The 23,163-nt window shown below is 43.0% G+C and overlaps 1 protein-coding gene across 3 annotated transcripts in view; it reads right to left on the bottom strand.

The window, feature by feature from the left end:
- Positions 1-1,422: 1,422 nt before the first annotated feature.
- Positions 1,423-23,163, bottom strand: part of PSMF1 (proteasome inhibitor subunit 1) — a 43,223-nt gene continuing 21,482 nt past the window's right edge. For 2 of the 3 annotated variants that reach the window (XM_035006101.1, XM_035006103.1), the window contains 3 exons: positions 5,104-5,157; positions 4,270-4,428; positions 3,315-3,742 (listed from right to left, as the gene is read on the bottom strand). In XM_035006101.1, the coding sequence (XP_034861992.1) occupies positions 3,691-3,742; positions 4,270-4,428; positions 5,104-5,157 (265 nt within the window). In that variant the 3' untranslated portion in view covers positions 3,315-3,690. Of the gene's footprint in view, positions 2,581-3,314; positions 3,743-4,269; positions 4,429-5,103; positions 5,158-23,163 lie in introns of those variants that run through there. The other variant, XM_035006102.1, reaches the window with a different exon arrangement.

The following is a 23,163-nucleotide window of genomic DNA, read 5'->3' as shown; positions in this document are numbered from 1 at the left end:
TTGGAATCAAACGTTTCTTTTCCTTGTAAGCCACTGGGTAAACACAGAAATTTCAAACCAAGCAAAAGCAGTGCCATGAACTGCACTAGACCTGGAGAGGTCATGAAAACTTGCCTACAGACAAGACCCGTCCTATAGCACATCCTGACCAAACCTTTCGAAGTCAAACCAACCCCTCTGTAGCTTACCAGCCACGGTCACCCCGAGGTGGCTCCTACCAAAGCCATGCTCTTCTCCCCAGGGGTGACGGGTTCTGGTCTCTGTCTTGCTCAGCCTAGGTCAAGTTCTTTTTTTAAAAAACAAACAGAAAACAAAAGCACAATGAGATACCACTTCGTACCTACTAGGATGGCTCTACGCAAGAAGACTAGCAAGTACTGGCGAGGATGTGGAAAAACTAGAACCTTCATGCCCACCGTCAGGGTATGGTGCGGCCAGTTTGGAAAAGTCTAGCAGTTCTTCAAAAAGTTAAACTGAATTGCCACACAATCAAGCAATTCCACTCCTAGGTATAGACCCAAGAGAAATGAAAACCTAGGTCTACACAAAAACCTGTACACAAATGTCCACAGCAGCATTATTCACATAGACAAAAAGCGGAAACAACCCAACAACTGTCCATTAACTGCTAAGCGGATAAAGAAAATGTGGTATATATCCACACAATGGAATATTCTTCAGCCATCAAAAGGAATGTAGCCCGGGCGCCTGGGTGGCTCAGTTGGTTGGGCGACTGCCTTCAGCTCAGGTCATGATCCTGGAGTCCCGGGATCGAGTCCCGCATCGGGCTCCCTGCTCAGCAGGGAGTCTGCTTCTCCCTCTGACCCTCCCCCCCTCTCATGCTCTATCTCATTCTCTCTCTCAAATAAATAAATAAAATCCTAAAACAAAAACAAAAACAAAAAACCCTTAATTTGAAAACTTAGAAACTCAAAATTGTACTTTAAGACTGTGTTGCACAGCTAAACACTGAGCAATCAAAAGATCTTAGTCAGGGCGCCTGGGTGGCTCAGTTGGTTAAGCGACTGCCTTCGGCTCAGGTCATGATCCTGGAGTCCCAGGATTGAGTCCCACATCGGGCTCCCTGCTCAGCAGGGAGTCTGCTTCTCCCTCTGACCCTCCTCCCTCTCATGGTCTCTGTCTCTCATTCTCTTTCTCGCAAATAAATAAAATCTTAAAAAAAAAAATTTTTTTTTAAAAAGGAATGTAGTACTTAACACCGGCTACAGCGTGGACATGAATCTTGAAAACGTGAAGTGGAAGAAGCCAGACACAAAGGCCACATATTGTGTGATTCTACTAACTGTCCAGAACAGGCAAATCCTTAGAGAGAAAACAGACTAGTGGTTGCCTGGGGCTGGAGGGGGGCTGGGGCGGGGGTGACTGTTAATAGGTTACGGGGGTTTCTTTTTGAGGTGGTAAAAAATGTTCAGGAATTCGATGTGGTGATGGACGACTACACTGTGAATACGCTAAAAACCATGGAATCGCACACTTTAAAAGGGTAAACTTTATGGGTATGTGAAGTATATCTCAATAAAGCTGTTATTAAAAGAAAAAAAGTAACAGGTTATTGAGTGCTGATTTTATTGTTAGGCTTCCACCTTTCGAGTTCTACAAGACATACCCGCAACCATTCCCGCTAGCTGCCTGGGGACTGCTCATGGCTGGAAGGAGGGAAGTGGCAGCATGATGTGGAAGCTGCTGAAGGCCCCGTTCACCTCCCCCCACACAACTAAGACATTGTCTGTGTTCCTTAGTGTCCTTGATACAAGGAGACCCATGCAAAAAGTGGCTGATTCTGCAGATGAAAGTCAGGAAGTTTCTGTTCTCAGAAAACAGAATTATGTCTAAGACCATCCTTTTGACCTTTGCTACTAGAAAACCTAAGTGGCAAATCTGTTGTTCCAATCATCTTTTCCTCGAATCATGGTTCTAAAAGTGATCTACTTTCCCTGCTTGTCTGATGGTTTCTAGTGTGATGTTTCTTTAAATGCTTCCTTTCATAATAAAGGATGTTTGTGTGACCAAAGTGCCCCAAGTCCTTTCCGTAGCAGGTATGAACCAATTCCAAAACAAAAACATTCCACCCATTTGCGGGCCCGTGAGGAAGAAGACTATGACTGGTGATTCCATTTGTAGCTCTGCCCAATCTCTGAGTCTCTCTGCAGAGCAGAAATGTTCTCAAGGCTGTGAGGTGGTCTTTTACCAAATCAGTGCTTGAGATGGGGTCTGCCAGAAATGCCCAAGCCTGCTCATGCTAGCCTCCCCACCCAGGCCCCAGTTTAGTGTACCCCTAACCCACACTCAGACAGGCAGTCCCAGGCTAGAGCATATTAGCACACACCTCAGGAAGGCTCTGGTAGCCTACCCTCTGCCCATAGATAAATAGTATGCCCTAATATCAGGGAAAGAACCCAAGGAGCTGAGAAGTAAAAGGACCCACCCATGGATGAAATGCTAGTTGTGGAAGGAAAGTGACTAGTGCCTTGATCTCTTGCCTCTGAGCCTGGTGCTCTATGGTGCTCTTTCCACTCCAGCAGAGGGGTTCATCACTGACCACGTCTGTCAGGCCTCGGGCTGAAAAGGATCCGGAGAACACCAGAGGTCAGGTGGGCCTGGACAAAGGCCACAGGCTTCTAGAGGCTGGGCTCCCTGCTCCTGCCAGAGTTCAATACCATACCCAGATGGAGCCCATACTCCTCGGCTCCTCTTGTCTGGGCCCCAAGGGGCACCGAGTTACTCTGTAGGTAAGTACCAGACAGAGCCTCGAAACTTCATTCCTTCCTTTGCCCCCGTTTCTACAGGTGGCCACACAGAGAAGTAGACACCACAGTGTTTTAGAGTAGGAAGGGCCCCTCAGATTTCATAGGCAATAAGAAAGCCCTGGGAGGGGAAAGCCCTTTGGGTCAGCTCAGTAAGTCAGTGGCAGAAATGAGATCAGCCTTCCAGTCTGTTTATTCTTCTGCTTAGAGGCTGCCATCGTCCAGGCACAGACGGACCGGAGGATGTGCGCACACAGGCGGGACTGAAGGATGCTGCCCTTCTCAGAATGACGCAGACTTTCTGCAGTGTGCCTGCCCTTGTGAAAGTCATCCTTGTGGCCCTATGGGGTTTCCAGCCCCTCATTTTTGGCCTTGCAACCACACTGGGACCCACCTCAGTGATGTCAGGAGCAAGAAAGCAATTTATGACGGGAAGGGGCCTAAGAAGCAAGAATAGGCCGTGGGTAGGAGAAGAGTCATTTAGCCCCACAAAGATTAAACTCTCGAGTCTCAGAAATGGAAGGAGCTGGGCAGTAAAGAACAGTGGGAGACTGGCAACATGATTTTTGTATTGACATTTGGTTCTTATAATAACATCCAAAATGCGTTCTGTTCTTATGGTGCTACAGCTGGGACAGCATCGGGCCGAGGGGAGATGTTGCCGGAGTCTCCCTTGAGAAGTGTGGGGGAGCTGGTGGTGAGAGAGACACACTGATTTCTCTTTGGGACCTATATGCAGCCAGGTGGAGAGCTGCAGCAGGTGCCTTGGCTCTGACAGGGGGTGGGGAGGCGATCCCAGCCGGCCCACAAACACATGGGCAGAGTCCCTTGCCCCCAGCCCGCAAGAACACGGTTGCTGATGGGGCCAGCGGTGGCAGCTCCAGGACAGTGGAGGGAAGGCTGGGATGTTACATTCTTGAGGCCTTCACAGGTACATGTCATCGAAGCCCGGCGGGGGGAGATGGTCTGGGTTAGGTCTGGAATGGAAAGAGGGGCTGGTGAGTTGGGAGTAATGGAGGGGCCGGGGCACACAGGCAGATGGGCCCTGAGGGCAGAGGGAGCCTGTCCTCCAGAACGATGCGGTACTTTGTGGGGCTGAAGAGCATGTGCTCTACAGCCAGGGCTTGAATCCTGATTCTCCCACCTGGGAGAAGTTAATTCATCTTTCAGGGCCTTGATTTCTACAGGATGTGAAGGGTAATATGCACCCAGGAGTGTTGCTATTAGGATCCAGCGAGTCCCCGACACAGACTAAACTTCAGTAAGTGTGAGAAGCTCTTCCTCCTCTGAGTGCTCCCTGAAGGGGGCTGGGGGAAGGGGGGCACCGAGGAATGGGGAGCTCCAGGGAGCCATCAGGCAGGGGCCTGGAGGCGGCCCCACTCCCTTGGCAGTGGCGGATGCAGCCGCAGCACCTCTGCACCTGCAGTCACACCCCTCGTTCCTGCAATGCTGGGCGGAGCTGCCATCAGGCCCTACTTCCCAGCATGCCTGAGTGAGTACCTACCCAGATGGGCTGGTCCCAATGGGTCCAAAGGGGTCAAAGCGTGCTCCTGGGGGCACAGCTCCTGGAGGAAGACGGTTTGGGAGGCCCGAGGATGGGTCAATGAGTGCTCTTGGGAAGCCAGACCTCAGGGGATCCACAATCATGCCACCTCTCCGACACCTGAAGCAAGAAGAAAAGATGGGTGAGAGGGTGTGGCAAGGAGCTGCTGGAGAAGAGGCGAAGGAGGGGAGAGTGGACTAAGAATGCCCGGGCCAGCTACTGTGGACAGCTCAAGCAGACACAGGTGGATGGTTACCTGAGCGCCAGCAGAAATGGGCAAGAACAAGAAGACCAAGAGCACGCGGCCTGTCCTTGTAGCTCTCCAGGCTCCCTGAACCCACAAAACAGATTCCTGCCATGTCCTACACCCAAGGGGGACAATTCGATCAAGAACAGGTGCCAGAATGTCAAGGTCCATGAAGAACCATCGCAAGGCTCCGCAGGGCACTACTTTAGGTCTACGGACTAGTAGCAGCATTGAGACAATTCATGATGCTGGCTTTCTTGTGGTTTCCTTAGAGGGCCTCAGGGTGATCGGTGACTCCCCACTGGGGCCAGCAGGTGACAGAGGAGCTGCCTGCCTGGCTTGCTCGGCCCTCCCCCACAGCAGAGCTCGCTGCAGGGCTCCAGGCATGGCAGAGTAGAACAGTGGGGGGACTTAGCAGCTGCTCAGCCACGGCGGCCTCCTTCACCCCAAAGGAAGACTGACGGAAAGCTCTAAGGTTAGAAGATGAGCAGGGGCTGAAAAGTCACAGGAGTAAGCTGTGTTGCTGACCCCTCCCCAGCAGTACTCACCCAAAGGGGTCCAGGTCCTCTCCCCCGACAGCAAACGGGCCCAGGGGATCACACCTGAAACAAACAAGGGGCAATTATCACAAGTCCCAGAGCAGTCGGGCACCTGGGTTCCCAGGGGCTTGAAAGCGACGCCCGTGGGGTCACAACTCCACTCCCAGGCAGGGGAGAGCCCTGCCTGAGACCATAACACAAGGGATACTTCAAAGTGGTCTTCGGCACAGACTAAGGCTGATAACGTTACAGGGGCAATACTGAAAAGAGCTGACCACAAATCAAACACAAGGAGGATCCCAATACTGTCAAAAATACAAATATTAACCATGGTATCCTCCACATAAAATTTTATTTATTTACATTTTTCTCAAGTTCCTAAACTTTGTGTAAAGAACCAAGAACTTTTAGATCAGAAAATATCCGAACACTGAAACCAGAATGCCAAGACCAAGATTTAAAAGCTTACAGGATGGATCGTGAGATGGGTGCCTGCACACAGCTCGAACAGGGCTCCGCAGCCTTTTTCCATGACGGCCTCTGCAGAGGCCACTTCGTTCCCACAGACACCGCGTATCTGTTTACGCACTGCAGCCCACCGGAGGGCCACAAACCACTGTCACCTTGAAGAGTTTTGCACCCCAACACCAAGAGCCCATTTTTACTCTCACTGGGAATGCGCAAGCTAGAAGCATTACGAGGGTGTGCTTTCTGGAGAGCGACCTGTACTGTCTGACATACACACCATAACAGGCGTCTTTCAGAAGTCTTAGACTCTTTGACCCAATAGTTTCATATCTAAGTATCCATCTTAAAGAATACATCATTCAAATTAAAATAGCACCATAGAGACTTTGATCAAGGGAACTGGAGTTGGCCTAAATAGGGACCAGTTAGGCACGTTATGGTATATCCCTAAATGCAATTATGGAGACAATGTTCTTAGAGAGTTTCAAAGTGAGATGAAAAGATGCTTATGCTCCAGTGTTAACTGTGGGGAAAAAGGACAGCCTAGGAATAGCCTAGGAAATCAACGGTGAGAAATGCGTGTGTGGGTGTGTATGTATAAATAAAACTAGAAAGAAGCACACTGAAAATATAAACAGTGGTAACTTACTCCTGAAATGATTTTCTTTATACTTTCCTGCTTTTTTCTATAAAGGATATGGATATAATAAAACAAAAAATATTTAGAATTTGCAAAAGTGTGCTTTAGAGTCTGCCTGGAGTCCTAGCGAGCGATACGAACCCGGCAGTTGTGAGGTTGGGGTGGGGTGGGGTGTTCCTGCCAGACCTCTGGAGCTAAACAGCGGCTAAAATATGCTTATAGGTAAGGAGCCATTAAGTAAAGAACTGGGAAAAAAATCCAGAAGAAGGTGTTTCTTCAGCCAGTTTTACCTAATATGCTGGAAAGGATACTGTGATTTAGGTGGATGTGGCCAGGCTTCCAAGGGAAGGAATTTTTCCTGACCTAGATGACTGTTCCCAAGTTATGGTTCATGGAGCTGGTGGTGGAAGTTTCTGGTGACCTCTGTTATCATCCTGCCACCCTGGATACACCAGGTGTGCTGGAGAGTTGCGAACACCTTACTTACTGTCCCCATGACCTGCCCTGCTACAGATCAGCAAACAGAAGGGGCTTCTAATGGCTATAAGAACACCTGGGAGAACAGAGCCGTATTGCTCCTGAAACACGCAGCCATCTCTCTTTCTCTCTCCTGGGCCACAGAGCGTGGGGCAGGGAGAACAATGGAGGCTGGAAAGGCAGCTGCCGGGCCCGCCCTGACCACTGGGTACTTGAAATTGTCACAGCATATCCTTTGACTCAACACTTAACACACCCTCACTGTAACACATGCACACTTCTGTGAACTCGTTAAGTGCACGCTCAGAAGCCACATTAAAATAGTCTCAGTCCAGAATGTGTTGAATGAGGCAGGCTACAGGGATTAAAAGAAAGGTAATTTTTGTATATGGTCTCTGGAATCAAGCCCCTACTACTTCATCTGGTAATCAACTGAAGGAGAGTGTTACACACGCTAACGCTACAGGCGAAAGAGCCTGGCTGGGCCCATGGGACCATATGTCCCAGCTGCAATGGGGCCCCTCTAGGGAATGGGAGGGTGGTCCTGACCACACCCAATTTCTTCCTTCTGTGCTCCCCTCTCCTCTTAGATAAAAACAACACTCACTCCTCATTTCAGGTCAGGTTTTGCTACCGAACAAGGTTTGGCACCAGTCTTATGGAAAAAAACCCCTTGGTTTCCAGAGCTCTTTTGATATCAGAATTGCACATAAAAGATTATGAGCCCAGAAAAGTAAAAATTCTCCTTCTCACCTCTGTTCCCCAGCCTCCTAGGTCTTCTATAGATGACTAAGATATCAGTTTCTCATATGTCCTTCCAAAGATACTCTACATATAGAGTGAGCAAATATGCATCTCTCCTACTTTTTTAACAGATGGATGTGCTGCGTTCCTTATATACATTATCTCCTTTTGTCTTTGCAGCAGCCCTCTGAATACATGATTTTTATTCTTATTTTACAGATGAGGAAACTGATGCTCAGAGAAGCAAGGCTTCTTATACAAGGCCACAAGAGTAGTAAGTGGCCAATATAATATTCATCCCAGGTCTGCCCAACTTCAAAACCCATGCTCTTTTAACTGATGTATTGAGACCATTTACATTTAATGTGATTTTATGTGAGATGTTTAGATTTATATCATTTATTATTTGTTTTCCAACTGTCCCTCTGTTTTTCATTCCTCTGTTTCCTTTTTTTTTTTTTTTTAATTAATTTTAGGGCCTCTGACTAGATCTCTTTGTAGAGTTTTTTCCCAGGTGGTTGCTCCAAGGATTGAATATACATACTTAACTTCTTCAGTCTACTTAGAAACAGTATTTTACCATTTCAAGTAGAAGGCCAAGACTGTACCAGCATAGACAGGTCCACTTATTCTTCTCCCTTTATGCTTGAGTTGATCCACATTACACCAACATACACTGAGATGCTGTAATTTTTGCTTTCAACTTTAACATATTTTGGAGAATTCAAGAGGAGAGCAGTCAATTATATTTACCCAGACATTTACCTTTTCTATTGCTCTTCTTTCATTCCTGATGTTCCAAGTCTCCATCTGCTATCATTTGCCTTCTGTCTGAAGAACTTCCTTTAGCAATTCCTTTTGAGAAGAGCTGTTGACAAAGAATTCTCTTAGTTTCCTTTTGCTAAGAATATCTTAATATCCTTCGGAAATAAATTCTGGATTAAGAATTCTGGGTTAACAATTCTTTTTTCTCCACACTTTAAGAACATGGATCTACTTCTTCCTGGTGTCCATGATTTCTGATGAGAAATCGACATTCAAGTTCTTATTCTTCTGTAAGCAAGTCATTGTTTTTCCCTAGCTGCTTTCATGATTTTTTTCTTGATCTTTAGTTTTTTTTTTTTTTAAAGATTTTATTTATTTATTTGAGAGAGAGAATGAGAGAGAGAGAGAGAGAGCATGAGAGGGGGGAGGTCTGTCAAAGGGAGAAGCAGACTCCCCGCCGAGCAGGGAGCCCGATGCGGGACTCGATCCCGGGACTCCAGGATCATGACCTGAGCCGAAGGCAGCTGCTTAACCAACTGAGCCACCTAGGCGCCCTTGATCTTTAGTTTTAAGCAGTTTGATTACATGTCCACACATGGACTTCCTTGGGTTTATCCTATTTAGGGTTTGCTGAGTTTTGAATTTGTGGGTTTATGTCTTTTGCCCTATCTGGGAAGTTTTCAGGCATTATTTTCTTCAAATAATTCTTCTGTACTGTACTCTTTCTCTTCTGAGACTCTGATCACCCCAATGTTAGACCTTTTATAATTTGCCCACAAATCCCTGAAACCTCATTTTAAATCTTTTTTTCCCTCTGTCTTGAGACAGGATAATTTTTAGTGTTCTATCTTCAAGTTCACTCTTTCTTCTGTTATTTAACCATTCTGATGATACTCATTCATCCAGTGAGGTTATTTTGATTATTTTATTTTTCAATTCTAAAATTTCCATTTGGTTCTTCTTTATAGCTTCTTATTTCTTTGCTGAGACCTATTATTCCCCTCATTTCAAGACTGTTTGCCCTCACTTCTTGGAGCATTTTTATAATAGCTGCTTTATATCTTTGCCAGATAATTCCAACATCTGTGTCATCTCGGTGCTGGCATCTGTTGTCTTTTTGTGAGTTGACATTTTCTTGGTTCTCTGCATGCCCAGTAACTTAGGATTGTATCCTGTAAAGTCTGAACATTTGTCATGAAGCTCTGGAGGAATCCTGCTATTTTTGTTTTAGAAGGCAATCAACATAGCTGGGTTCAGGATCCAAATTCTGGTTTCAATGTCAGTTCTGTTTTCAAAGCCTTTTGCAGTGCTCTTCAGTTCTGTACCACGTATGTGCTGCACTGTCTGAACCACCTCGGCCGTTGTACTCAAACTGTTATGTGCAGATGAATCAATGCAGGATCTTGCTAAAGTACAGATTTTAATACAGAAGATCAAGAATGGGACTTGAGATTCTGCATTTTTCACAAGTTCTCAAGTGACCTGATTTTGCTAGTCTGGGGAACACAAATGGCTAGGCCTGTCAGAGTACAAGTTCAGGTGGGAAATTCTGGTGGTCTGGGATTATCTACTTTGTTCTGCTAAGTGTGGAAACCTAGGACTGAGGACATGGGGATGCTGAGAAGTGTAGACAAAAGTGTATATACATGGTCACATGGTCATGTGGAGCACCAGTTACAGTGCTCTGAGCAAGTGGGACACTAACCCTTTCCTTTTCCCCACCCTGAGAATATCCTGTGAGTTCAAGGGTGGAGAATGGCTGGGAAGTATTGCATTTAGGCTAGGTGAACAAAGATTTTTAAAAGAAAAAAAAGATATGCATAAATTATACTAACAAATTGTAAGAAAAATGTCACCATAAACACGATTCTTTTTGCTATTCTTTTCTAGTCTTCTTTCATAAACATGCTTTTATAAAATTATAATTTTAGATCCCACCGCTTTCCTCCACTTATGTCCTGTATTTCCCAAGTTGTCTGTCTTTGCTATTGACATTTTTAATGACCAAGTAATACTCATTCAAGTGAAGCAAATTTTTAACATTTCATCTTTGACTGTGGGTACTGATACTGCTTCTGGTCTGTGTAACTATAAATAATGGTGCAATTAATAATTTTTGTGCACATGTTTTTTTCCTCTCAGAAATCAGTAACTGTTATCCTCTGCTTGTCCCACCACTGTATGATGGAGGCAAATCTGTTTCTCTGGTCAAAAGATAGGAGTTGTGTTCAGGAGCTTCAATTGCACCTGACTTAGACAATTTAGAAGGTGAGATTGGGTCCTGCTAGCTCAGGAGATTCAGGTAAGATTTGACACTGAGCTGATACAGTAATGGGTAAGACTCTTAAGAACCCTAGGGGAGGGAAGATGTATTTTGCATTTGGGAGGCCAGAGGGTAGACTGTGGTAGGTAACATTTCTTGAAATGGCCCTGCTCAGAATTCCATGCTGTCTAATCCCCAGAACCTGTGTATGTGATGAGAAATCACTCTTGTGATTGTTTTATGTAATATGGCACAGCTGACTTCACAAAGGGGCGATGATCTGAATAGGCTAATCTACTCATATAAGACCTTAAAAAAGTAGAAAACTTTCTCTAGTTGGCAGCAGAAGAGAAGGTGGAAGGGGAGAGTCAAAGCATGAGAAGGGCTTGACAAACTATTGCTGGCTTTGAAGATGGAGGAGGCCACGTGAGAAGAGATGTCGCAAGTCTTCAGGAGCTGAGAGAGAGGCCCTAAGCCAACAGCCAATGAGGAAAGGGGACCTCAAGTCATACAAAAACAAACAACTGAATTTGGGTTCAATTAGTTTACAAATGTTATGGGGATGATGCTTTTCTAAATAATTTGAAAGGAAATGGAGACTAATTCCAGCAATATGGCAAGGATAGGGAAACATCAAAATATAGTGGGAATGCCCAGTAGTACAACTGTTCAGGAGGACAACTGGGCAACATCAAAATCTTAAAAACAGGCTTAGTCCTTAATGGAGTAATTCTACTTTCAGCAATGTATGCTAAGGAAATATCCAGAGATGTGCTCTAAGTTTGAAAGCATGTTCACTGAGGTGTTAGCTGTGGTTGCACCAAATTAGAAATGACTTTGGCTAAAAAACCCCATGCGCATCATCCTTGATTTGTCTCTCCTTTGTCAAGCTAACCCATCAGCAAGTCCTGTCAGGTATACTTCCAAATATACCCAAGATCATCTGCTTTGTCTGCCATTTACTACCTACCACCACTGTTTCTTGCCTGGCTGCCTGTGTCAGCTCCTGACCTGGTCTTCCTGTTTCTACTCTTGTCCCTTTATGATCCATTCTCTACAAAGGAACCAGAGAGATTCAAAAATAAAATGTAAACAGTATGAAGTCCCTCCTTTGTTAAGCACACCCAGGGGTTCCTACTGCTTCTCATCTTGCCCCCAAGGCTCTGCATGCCCTGGCCCATGCTTACCCCTAGAGTGTCATCACCCACCTCTCTACCCCACCAGTTTACTGAGCTCCATCACACTACTTTCTCTTTGTTCTCGGAACAATCTAAGTCAAGATTGTTTCTTTCAAAATGATTGCTGACATGTGTGCTACAAGGAGGAAATACTAAGGGCTAAATCCTGCTCCAGTGTTTATGAGCTGTGTTGGTTTGGGTAAGTTAATTAACCTCTCTGTGCCTCAGTTTTCTTTTCTATAAAATGGAGATAACAACAGCACCTATCTCATTCTCATTATGAGGAATAAGGGAGATTACAATTTACACTTAATGTAACTGCTTGGCACACAGTAAGGGCTTACTAAATATTAAGTTGTCAGAACCTAACTGGGATTCCTCAAAAGAAAAGTCAGTGGTTCAAGGGGTCCCAACCAGACTGCTTTCTACCCCAAATGTTCTGATGGGTCCCATTACCCAGGATCAAATCTAGCTCCTTAGCACACAGCGCCCCTCGTGATGTGCTCCTTACATTCCCCTACTCCTTCCGTATGCCAGTACAGGCAAAATATGATGCCCCCGTTCCCTCCCTTGTCCCCCCAACACACACACACGAGATGATTTCACAGCCTCATTTATACCCACTGTCCCCTCAGCCATACATGCCAATTACTCCCAATATCACACAATTTTTATTAGTCCTTAAAACTTCGCCCATCAGGTATTATCTCTGTGAGGCCTTTCCTTCTATCTTGTCCCACTCAATCCTTCAGAATAATCACCCTTCTCTCTGTGCTTTAGCAGACCTCAGAAATACATCATTGTTTTTAAAAGACTTATGATCTGGAATGAACAGGGCCATCAGCCTTGATCGACTGTGAACTCCTTGAAGGCTGGGTCCATACCTCGTCATGTATTCCCAGTGCCCAGTACAGTGCTTGACATACAAGCAACACTTAGACCTACTTGGGAATAAACAGATTGTGAGACAGTCAAAGCAAAGGTCTTAGAGTTAGACCCAAGTTCAAATTCTGGCTTCACCACCTAACAGCTGTGTGATTTAGGGCAGGCCCTGAAATCCCTAAGCCCTAGCTTTCTCTCCTGTGAAATGTGACAACACTATCTATTTCTCAAGGTTGTTTTAAGTATCAAATGAGAATGTTTACAAAAGTGTAACACCTGGTACATAACGAAGAGTTCAATAAGTGGTATCCAATATTCTATTATTATATCACAATTTCCGCTTTATACTGGTTGTGATCAAGTTACTTATTATAGATGAACCTCAGTTTCCTTACTTGTAATGGGGATAGCCCTTATCAAACTCATGGGGTTGAGAGGATTAAATAAGAACATATGGATGAAGGCCTAGCTTGTTGCTTGGAATAGCTGACACTCAACAAGTAGAGGCTGTATAATTATTATTATTATTATTATTATTATTATTATTATTAAGATTTTATTTATTTATTCATGAGTGACAGAGAGAGAGAGAGAGAGAAGCAGAGGGAGAATCAGGCTCCCAAGGAGCAGGGAGCCCGATGCGGGACTCGATCCCAGGACCCTGGGATCATGACCTGAGCCGAAGGCAGACGCTTAACCGTCTGAGCCACCCAGGTGCCCAGAGGCTGTATAATTATTATTGAACTAACTTGGCCATCCGTGGAAAAAACCGAAGAGATCAAGTTTATTTGGCTCCAAGAGGAAAAGCAATGAGGGCAAATTTTAAGAACAGGGAATAATAGCTTCATGATTAATAATTTAATGAAATTAAATGAAAATTTAATTATTAAGGTGACATAGGATAATTCTTTTCAAAATATGGTGCTGGATATCAATATAGTAAAATATCAACCTATCTTGTACCACACATGAAAATTAATTTCAAATGGATTACAGATCTAAATATAAAAGGTAAAACAACAAAGCTTCTAGAAGAAAATATATGAGAAATTCTCCATGACCTTAGGGTAGGGCAAAGATTTCTCAACAGGTCAAAAAAACACCAAACATAAAGAGAAAGCACCGATAAACTAAATTACATACAAATTAAGAACATTTAAATTTAAAAAAACACCACGGACAGAGTGAAAAGGCAAACTATAGAGGGAAAATATTTGTAATACATTTATCTGACAAAGGACCTAAATCCAGAATATGTAAACAATGCCTACAAATAGGCATAAGAAGACAAGACAACGAAAGAAAAATGGGCAAGAGATTTGAAAGACTCTTCAACAAAAGGGGATATCTAAAAGGGCTTGTAAACATTTTTTAAAACGAAAAAGAAAGGATGCAAAATGTCCTCCATAGAATCCTGGGGGTCCCCTGAAACTTGTTTCAGGAGGTCCATGAGATCAAAGCTATTTCATCTTAGAAGCTATGTACTTTTTTTCACTGTGTTGAATTTGCACTGATGGTACAAAAGCAGTGGTGAGCAAAACCACTGAAGCCTTAGCACGAATCCAAGCAGTGGCCCTGAGCTAGCTGTCAGTGTGCCCTCCCTCACCAGCCACGCGCTACACACATCTAGTGTCACTTGAGAATGTCCTTGATAAAGCAGCAAAAAATTACCAACTGTTCTAAAACTGCCATCTTTGAACACACCTCTTTTTTACTATATTCTATGTGATGAACTGGGAAACAGGCATAAAGCGCTTCTGCCGCATACAGAAGTACAATGGTACTTACCAATACTTTTGCAATTAAGTTGCTAGCTGAACTGGCCATTTTTTCATGGAAAACCATTTTTACTTAATGAAGGACTTGACAGACAAACCACGGCTATTCAGACTTGGGCTACATAGTAGACTCAAAACAATGTGAGCCTGTTACTACAAGGAAAGCAACTGACATTGTTGCCAATGATAAAATTGAAGATTTCAAGTGAAAATTAGCAAGTTTTCCAAATTTCCAAAATTTGGAAGTTTGTATTCAAATTTGATGGCTTCCCAGTACTGATGGTGATGAGATTGGTAATATTAATAAATGTGATTTGATATTGGGTAATCAAATGAGTCAGCATTTAGCAAATCTGCGTAACTCAGTGAACCAGTATTTCCCAAATGATCAATACATCTTCTTCCAATACCATACCTGGGTAAAAGATCCACTCAAAGGACATGACAGACCAGTGGATTTAATTTTTATTTTTTAAGATTTTATTTATTTACTTACTTACCTACAGCGTGGGTGAGCAGGGGGAGGGGCAGAGGGAGAAAGAGCGAGAATCTCAAGCAGACTCTGCACTGAGCACAGAGCCTGACGTGGGGCTCGATCCCATGATCCTGAGATCATGACCTGAGCCGAAATCCAGAGTCAGACGCCCAACCAACTGAGCCACCCAGGCACCCCTCAAAACATTATTAAATTACTCTTCTCTTTTATCTAATAACTTGTCTTGGTAAGGCTTCAGCAAAAACGTCACTGCCTGCAGACTAAATGCAGAAGCAGAAACGAGAATCTAATTGTCTTCCATGCCTGATGATAAATAGGTCTGCCACAATGTGAAACAAGTCATTCTTCTCGCAGAATTTTTGTGTTTGGGAAAAAAAATATTTTTGTAAAAATTTCTTATTTGTGTTAACATGTGATGGGTTTATTATTGTTGTTTTTAAGTGAATGAAAGTGTATTTTTAGAATTTCAGCTGTAATTTTTAATATGGTAAATACTGATTGATAAGAACCCAAGCAAGAACTCTTCTTTTTAAAAAAAGATTTTATTTGAGAGACAGCAAGCGAGCGAGCGAGCGAGAGAGCATGAACAGGGGGTAGGAGTAGAGGGAGAGGGAGAAGCAGACTCCTCACTGAGCAGGAAGCCTGAGCGGGACTCGATCCCAGGACCCCGGGATCATGACCTGAGCCAAAGGCAGTCACTTAACCAACTGAGCCACTTAAGTGCCCCAAGAACTCTTTAATAATTCAAAATTTAATAATTCTTCCTCAATAATTCAGAGTTCAAGAGGGTTTCTGAGACCAAAAATGTTGAGATCTGCCAGCGCGGAAAATTTAACTCAATGAATCAAAAGAAAAAAACTATATACAGATGCATATAGCTTTACTATTTAAGATGAGAAATTGAACATGCTTAAAATACCCCATGGAGGTTAGGCAAACTGTAGCATATCGGCAAGATAAAATATCAGATACTAAAAAAGATATATTTAGCACTTTAGTAAACAGATTATGAAATTTTAAAAAGAAAATGCAGAACACAAAATACTGGAAACATTAAAAATATGTAAAGACAGACTGGGACTGAAAATGAATTTTGAATGACAAGAGCTCTATATCTAAGGGTTTATTTTTAGTGAAGCCCGTTAAGCGTAGGAAAAACTGGTTTTTCAAAACAGCAAATAGGATTGGGGCATACGGTCTGACTGAGGACAGATGGAGCAAAGGGAAATGGGTTAGAATCGTAAGACAACAACAACAAAAGTTAGGCTTAGATAAAAAAAAAACCCTTCCCTTAGAGATGGTCTGTTTTCAGTAATTCTTCCCTAGAGATCTCAGGAGTAGGACAGACCTACTTCTCACTACCAATTCTCCATCACAATGGAACGTCCTCTCTACGTGTAATCCTGGCCTAGAAGCCAGCATCAGACCCAGTAGCCCTTGACAAGGTCTGGATACACATCTCCACATACTTAGGGAAGCAAATCTCTTTCTGCACGACGACGGACACCCTATGTGCTTGCTTTTGGAAGTTCCCAGGGGTGGGCTACACAAGATGGGGGTGTGGAAGGCGAGCGGTGAGACACAGGACCGTATCCTACGGAAGGAGGCAGAGGCTCTTTCCCACTCAGAGTACAAGCCGCGGCTGTTCAGTGATGGGCTAATGAACACCCTGCAGCAGCCAGATGGGCCGGCTCCCATGCTGCTCTTTTTCCCTCCTTCCTGCCCTCAGGCCCCACCCCCAAATCCTGCATTTGAGGAAAAAACAAAAAGGTGAAAGTGTGAGTGCTGGTTGCCTGGCAACTTGGTGGTGGGGGGGGGCCCTCATAAAGGAATCGATGTCATTACAGACATCTGTGCTGACAGAGGAAGGGGCTGGCGAGGAGCGGGGGTGGAGGGGGGGTGAGTGGCTGACAAAAAGCCTCCTAAACATTCGCCTCTTCTCCAACCATCTCATGTAGTTCAGTGTCCTAGTCCTGGGAGACAGACTGGCTTGAGAAAGACCTAACTGAGGGAGGGCAAGGAGATGGGATTTTTCTCCACACTCCGTGTGCACTCACTATACTGAACTTGTACACAAACTGATTATTACATGAACTAATAACACTGAAGGGTGCAGTGGGGAGAGCATAGGCAGAGCATAGGGCCCAGTCCTCACTCTCACAGTTAGGTAACGCTGGGCAGTTACACTACGTCCTTATTCACCGTCTCCTCCTGTGTAAAGCGGGGATGCTACTGATCTTCTCACAGGCCTGTCTGGAAGATGAGCCCCCATAAATGAAAGCACCTGGTTCAGTGATCAACACAGCCACCAGCCAAGAAACGGCAGTTACTCTTCCCCTTGATAAGCGCAGACAATGTTGATGATAAATGGACAATGCTCATAAGGGGCTGGGCCTAAATGCAGTCACCCAACACAACCTCCAGGTCCACACTCACACTAAGTGGCTCTACTGCATCCAATCCTTTTCTGGGGGAAGAGGCTAGTCTTGAAAAACATAATCAAAGGTTCTGTCTTTGGGAGGACCCTCCACTCATTTCACCTTCAGTCTGGTTTTGATCTCGACCTGCTACCTGAATGGGATCTTATCAAACCTTTACTGTATTCTCAGCAATGAACTCGACACACCACATCCTGAGAGACCTCTGAGACAGGCGTAGTAATTCTCAAGGTGCAGATGAGGAGACCAAGGTGCTCCCAGGCTAAATGTGTTCACTGAGGGACAGGTAAAGCTACAACGTCAGGGTTTGAATCTAGCTGATCAACTTCCAAGGCCTGTGCTCTAGACCGCCATGTAATACTCTCTCCTTGATACTGGGGAGGTGGGTGGGGTGGAAAAAAGGGACCAAGTCCCACGTGCTAAGAGTGGTATGCTGAAACAATGAGTCTAGCTTTCTGCCTTACTACCGCCCCCCTCCCCGCCCCCACCACTGCACTTGGCTCTAACCACTTCCTATCCTTCCGGGGCTCTGCACAGGTCTGGCCTTCAATGCTGGAACACCCTTCCTACCCTACTCTTCACTGACTGACACATCCTCCGCATTCTTTAGGAGCCTGCGGAGAGGTCAGCCCCTTCTTGGGGAAGCCTTCCCTGAACACCAAGCGTGGTTCAGGTTTCCCCTGCATGTGCTCCCTAGGACACTGGCCTTCCCTGATAAGATGGCAGCAGGAGAAGATGGCGTCACTGGTCTTCTCGAAAGCACCCAAGGCTGGATCTAGTGCCTCACACCTAGTGAGCTCAAGAAATACTGTGAACTTAAGAACCTAAGTGGCTCCTTAGCATCTACATTTTTAAATACTTTTTATTTTAAAATAGAGTCATAGGAAGTTGGAAAAACAGTGCAGAGAAATCCTGTGTACCCTTCACCCAGTTTTCTCCAAGTTATACCACTACAAAGCTCCCTCATGCTACCTCCCCCACCTTTATAATCACACCTACAGCCTGCCCCCTCCCTAACCTCTGGCAAACACTAATCTGTTTAGCACGTCTATTAATACTGTTATTTTGAAAGTGTTGTGTAAGTGGAATCGTACAGTATGGGACCTTTTAGAATTGGCTTTTTTCACTCAGCACAATGACCCTGAGGTCCACCGTAACCGTGTGCATCAACAGTGAGCTCCTTTACACTGCTGAGTAGTATTCACGGGGTAAGTGTGCTTACCCACTCACCAACTCGGACATCTGGATGGTTTCCAGTTTTGGGCTATTACAAATAAAGCTACTATGAACATCTGTCTACAGGCTTCTGCGTGGGCATAATTTTTGTTTCTCTAAGATAAATGCAGAGGAGTGCAATTTCTAGATCTTACCAGGAAGTGTTTGCTTAGGAAACTGCCAATGTTCTTGAATGGCTGTACCATTTTACATTCCCACCAGCAATGGATAAGAGATTGAGTTTCTCTGCACCCTCTCAGCATTTGGTATCATTTCTATTTTTAATTTTAGCCAATGAAGGATTTCATTGTTTAATTTCCATTTCCCTAATGGCTAATGGTTCTGAATACCTTTTCATGTGCTATGTGCCATCTGTGTATCCCTTTAGTGTGCTATCTCTTCACATCCTCATCCCATTTTCTAATTGTTTTTTTTCTTTAACCTGTAGAGTTTTGAGTGTTCTAGATCTTTCTAGATACGACTGCTCTGTCAGGTGTGTGGTTTGTAAACATTTTCTCCCAGCCTGTAGTTTATGTTCTCATTCTCCTAACAGGGTCTTTCACAGAGCAAAACATTTTTAATTTTGATGAAGTACAATTTAACCATGTCTTTCTATTAAAGATTGTGCTTTTAGTGTCCTGCGAACGCTTCAGCAAGCCCTAGATTCAGAAGATTTTCTCCTGTGAGTTCTAAAGTGTTGTAGCATTAAGTTTCACATTTAAATCTGTGATCCCATTTGTGTTACCAGCTCACATTCGTTCTGAGCCCTGGGCTGGTACCGTTGCTGAACTCATTATTATTACTGTTGTTACTGCTATTATTTGGTAGATTCCTTGGGATTTCCTATCTTGACCATTATGTCATCTGCAAACATGAACTGTTTTATTTCTTCCTCTCTTATCTGTATCCCTTTTATTTCTTGTCTTAATGTGATAGCAAAATGTTCGGTACTACGCTGAGTAAGAGTGGTGAAGAGTGGATACCTATACCTTGTTTCTAAGGGGGAAAGCATTCAGCAGCTAATTTTAAATAAATCACTTCTGCTGGTATGATGATGAACCCATAAAATACCACTTAGGTACTAACAAACTACTCTCTAGTTGAAGGAAAGACATCAAAGTCTCAATCATGAGCAATCTCTTATAGTCTGAACTCAGGGACCTCATTTCTTTGTTATATGTTCACATTTCCAATAAAGCCAAGGCTAGGACCTTTTTTTTTTTTCTTTTACAGTTTGAGATATATTTCACATATTATAAAATTCATCCAGTTAAAATATACAGTGCAATGGTCTTTAGATGTTCATAGAGTGTGCAAATATTCTAGTTAGAACATTTTCTCACCCCAAAAAGAAACCCTGTACCCATTAGCAGTCATTCCCTATTCGTGCCCACCAATCCCTCCACCTCAGTTCCTGGCAATGACTAATCTACTTTCTGTCTCTATGGATTTGCCTATTCTGGACAATTCACATAAAATCATACAATACATATCTCCTCTCACTTAGTAAAATGTTTTCAAGGTTCACACAAGTTGTGACATCCATCAGTACTTCATCCTTTTTTTACTGCTGAGTAACATTCAACTGTATGCATCTGTCACTTTGTGTATTTGATCATCGGCTGATGGATATTTAGGTTGTTTCCACTTTTTGGCTAGTATTAATAATACCATGGACATTCACGTACAGAAGTTGTACGTGATTATGTGCACAAACAAGTACTATTTCACTGTGGTTTGGAGTTCCATTTCCCTAATGATTAATGATGTTGAGCATCTTTTCACATGCTCATGGGCCAATTGAACCATTTTTAAATTGGGTTGTCTTTTTATTACTGAGTTGTGAGGGTTATGCATTCTGGATACAAGTCTATTATCAACTATGATTTGTAAATGCTCTCTCCCATTCTGTGGGTTATCTTTTCACTTTCTTGACTGTCCTTTGATGCACAAAAGGTTTTAATTTTGACAAAGTCCAATTTGTGCTTTTGGTGTTGTATCTAAGAAACTACTGTCAAGGTCATGAAGATTTATTCCTGTTTTCTTCTAGGAGTGTTATAGTTCTCTTATGCCTAGGTCTATGATCCATTTTAAGTCAATTTCTGTGTGAGGAAGGGGTCCAACTGCATTCTTTTGCCTGTGGATATAGAGCTGTTCCAGCACCATTTGAAAAGACTATTGTTTCCCCATTGAATTGTCTTGGCGCGCTTGTTGAAATCAATTGCCCATGGATGTATGGGTTTATTTCTGGATCTTAATTCTATTCCCTTGGCTTTATATGTCTGTCCTTATTCTAGTACCACACTGTCTTGATTACTGTAGCTTTGTAGTAACTTTTGAAATTGGAAAGTGTGCGTCTTCTTTTTTCTTTTTCAATATTGCTTTAGTTATTCTGGTTCTCTTGCATTTCCATATGCATTTTAGGATCAGCTTGACAATTTCTGAAAACAAAAACAAAAACCCCAGGAAACAAAAAACCTGCGAACAAGAAACTCTGGGATTGGGGCTGCATTAAATATGTAGATCAATTTGGAGAATATTGCCAATATTAAATCTTCCTATCTATAAACACAGAATGTCTTTCCATTATTTAGATCTTAATTTCAAAAATGTTTTGTTGGTTTTCAGTGTACAAGTTAACTTCTGTTCAATTTACTCTTAAGTATTTTCTCTTTGGGGGGGGGTTATTATAAATGGGATAATTTCCTTAATTTTCAGATTGTTCATTGCTAATGTACAGAAATACAACTGATTTTTGTGTTTTTTGATCATGTATCCTGTCACATTGCTGAACTTGTTTATTTTAAAAGCTTTTTTTTAGAAGATTCCTTCAGATATCCTATATACGAGGATCTCATGTAATTGGCAAACAGTTTGTTTTACATCTTCCTTTTTAATCTAGATACTTTTCCTTTTTCTCAAGTGATTGTCCTGGCTAGAATCTCAAGTATGATGTTGTATGAAAGTAACAAGAGCAGACATTCTTGTTTTGTTCCTGATCTTAGGGGGAAAGCATCTGGTCTTTCTCCATTAAGTAGGATATTAGCTGTGGGCTTTCTGCAGATGCTATTTATTGAGTTAAGAAACTCCTATTGCTAAATCCTTTTATCATGAAAGGGTGTTGGATTTTGTCAAATGCTTTTTCTCTGTTGAAATGAACATGTGGTTTTTGTCCTTTGTTCTATGAATGTGGTATGTTACACTAACTTATTTTCAGATGTAAAACCAACTACTTCTGGGATAAATTTCTTTTGGTCATGGTATATAATCCTTTTTCCACGTTGCTGGATTTGTTTTGCCAGTATTTTGTTGAGGATTTTAAAATCTATATTCAAAAGGGATACTGGTTTGTAGCTTTCTTGTGAGGTCTTTGGTTTTGGTATCAGGGCTCCACAGATCCAAACAAGGTCCAACACTGTATTTAGTTGACATAACTCTTTTAATAACAGCCCCACTCTCCCTTTTTTCCTCATGCCATTCATTTATTTGAAAATGAAAACAGGGTTAATTTATCCTGTAAAAAATTTTCATGTTCCAGTTTTGGCTGGAATACATGTATCCTCATGTGTCTATTTAACTCATTCTTCTATCCTTCATGCTTCTTTTAATCTGGGAGTTATATCTACATCCAGGCTGCTGTGTAATTACGACTGCATCATATTAGAAGACACTTAATGTCTGGCTATCCCATTTTTAGTGTTAAGATTGATCTATGGGCTCAGGTGCTAGCATAGCAGCCTGATCTATTCATTATAAAGTTCTCCATCAACCTATTACCTAAGGGTTTTAGCAAACATTGACGATTTGTGCCTAGGTACATTATTTCAGGAGAAGTTGCGATATGGTTATTTTTGATTCTTTCGGTTCTTCCAAGGCTAAGAATTTTAATCTTCATAATTATAAACTCCAGGTCTGATTCCCAGTTAGGGTGGCAGAGCCTCCAGGTGCCACTGTGGAAGCCCTGGGGGGATTTTTGCTTGCCACCTGGTTGGAGGGTCCTCACAGCACTTGAGGCAGATGCCAGAGACTCGCACGTTCTACATAATTATTTCTACATTAGAAGAATGACCTGCATCCCACACAACTTTCAAAGTCTTGTTAGGTATTCAGGGAGGCGTAAAGCCTTCATAAATTACCCAAGTCTAATGAGACACTGTCCATCTAATGTTTTGTTTGCCATTCTCCTAAGAACTGTTCATCATTTCTGAAAAGTCACGTTAGTAACAGCAATATAGTTTATACTATTTGAGTTTTGCTCCAATACATCTGTATATGGCAGCTTTTGTTATTGTCAAATTCAACATAATTCCATATACAAGCCCAAGTGTCTGACTAAATTTTCCAGTGTAACTGTGCTCAGGCATCTACACAATCAAATAGACATTATCTTATTAATTACTCTCTATTTCTCATTTATATGATAGTTAGGACTTTATACTGATTCCTTTTGAAGTATGCTTCCAATTAGATTATCTATGAATTTCATTTCAAGAGAAGTAAAGGAGATTTCACAGAATATTTGTTTTGACATGGGCATTGAGTCTGAAAGAGCTGAGAATTACTATCTACTTAAAGTGTAAAAATCCACCCCAACCCCTTTGATTGCTGTTCAGTGCTTGTTCTTCAGTCTTACCACCATATTCTGGCTACATCACAGCCAGAACACTGCACTGGGATTTGACACGTGAACTGCAGCCCTGGCCCTGCCTCTTTATTAGTGGCTGG

This window comes from Mirounga leonina, unplaced genomic scaffold (assembly GCF_011800145.1).
Source record: "Mirounga leonina isolate KUSES-001 unplaced genomic scaffold, KU_Mleo_1.0 Mir_150, whole genome shotgun sequence".
In the NCBI taxonomy this organism is placed as follows: Eukaryota; Metazoa; Chordata; class Mammalia; order Carnivora; family Phocidae; genus Mirounga; species Mirounga leonina.
The sequence above is the reverse complement of the archived record's forward strand: the minus strand, read 5'-3'. Positions and strand labels throughout refer to the sequence as shown.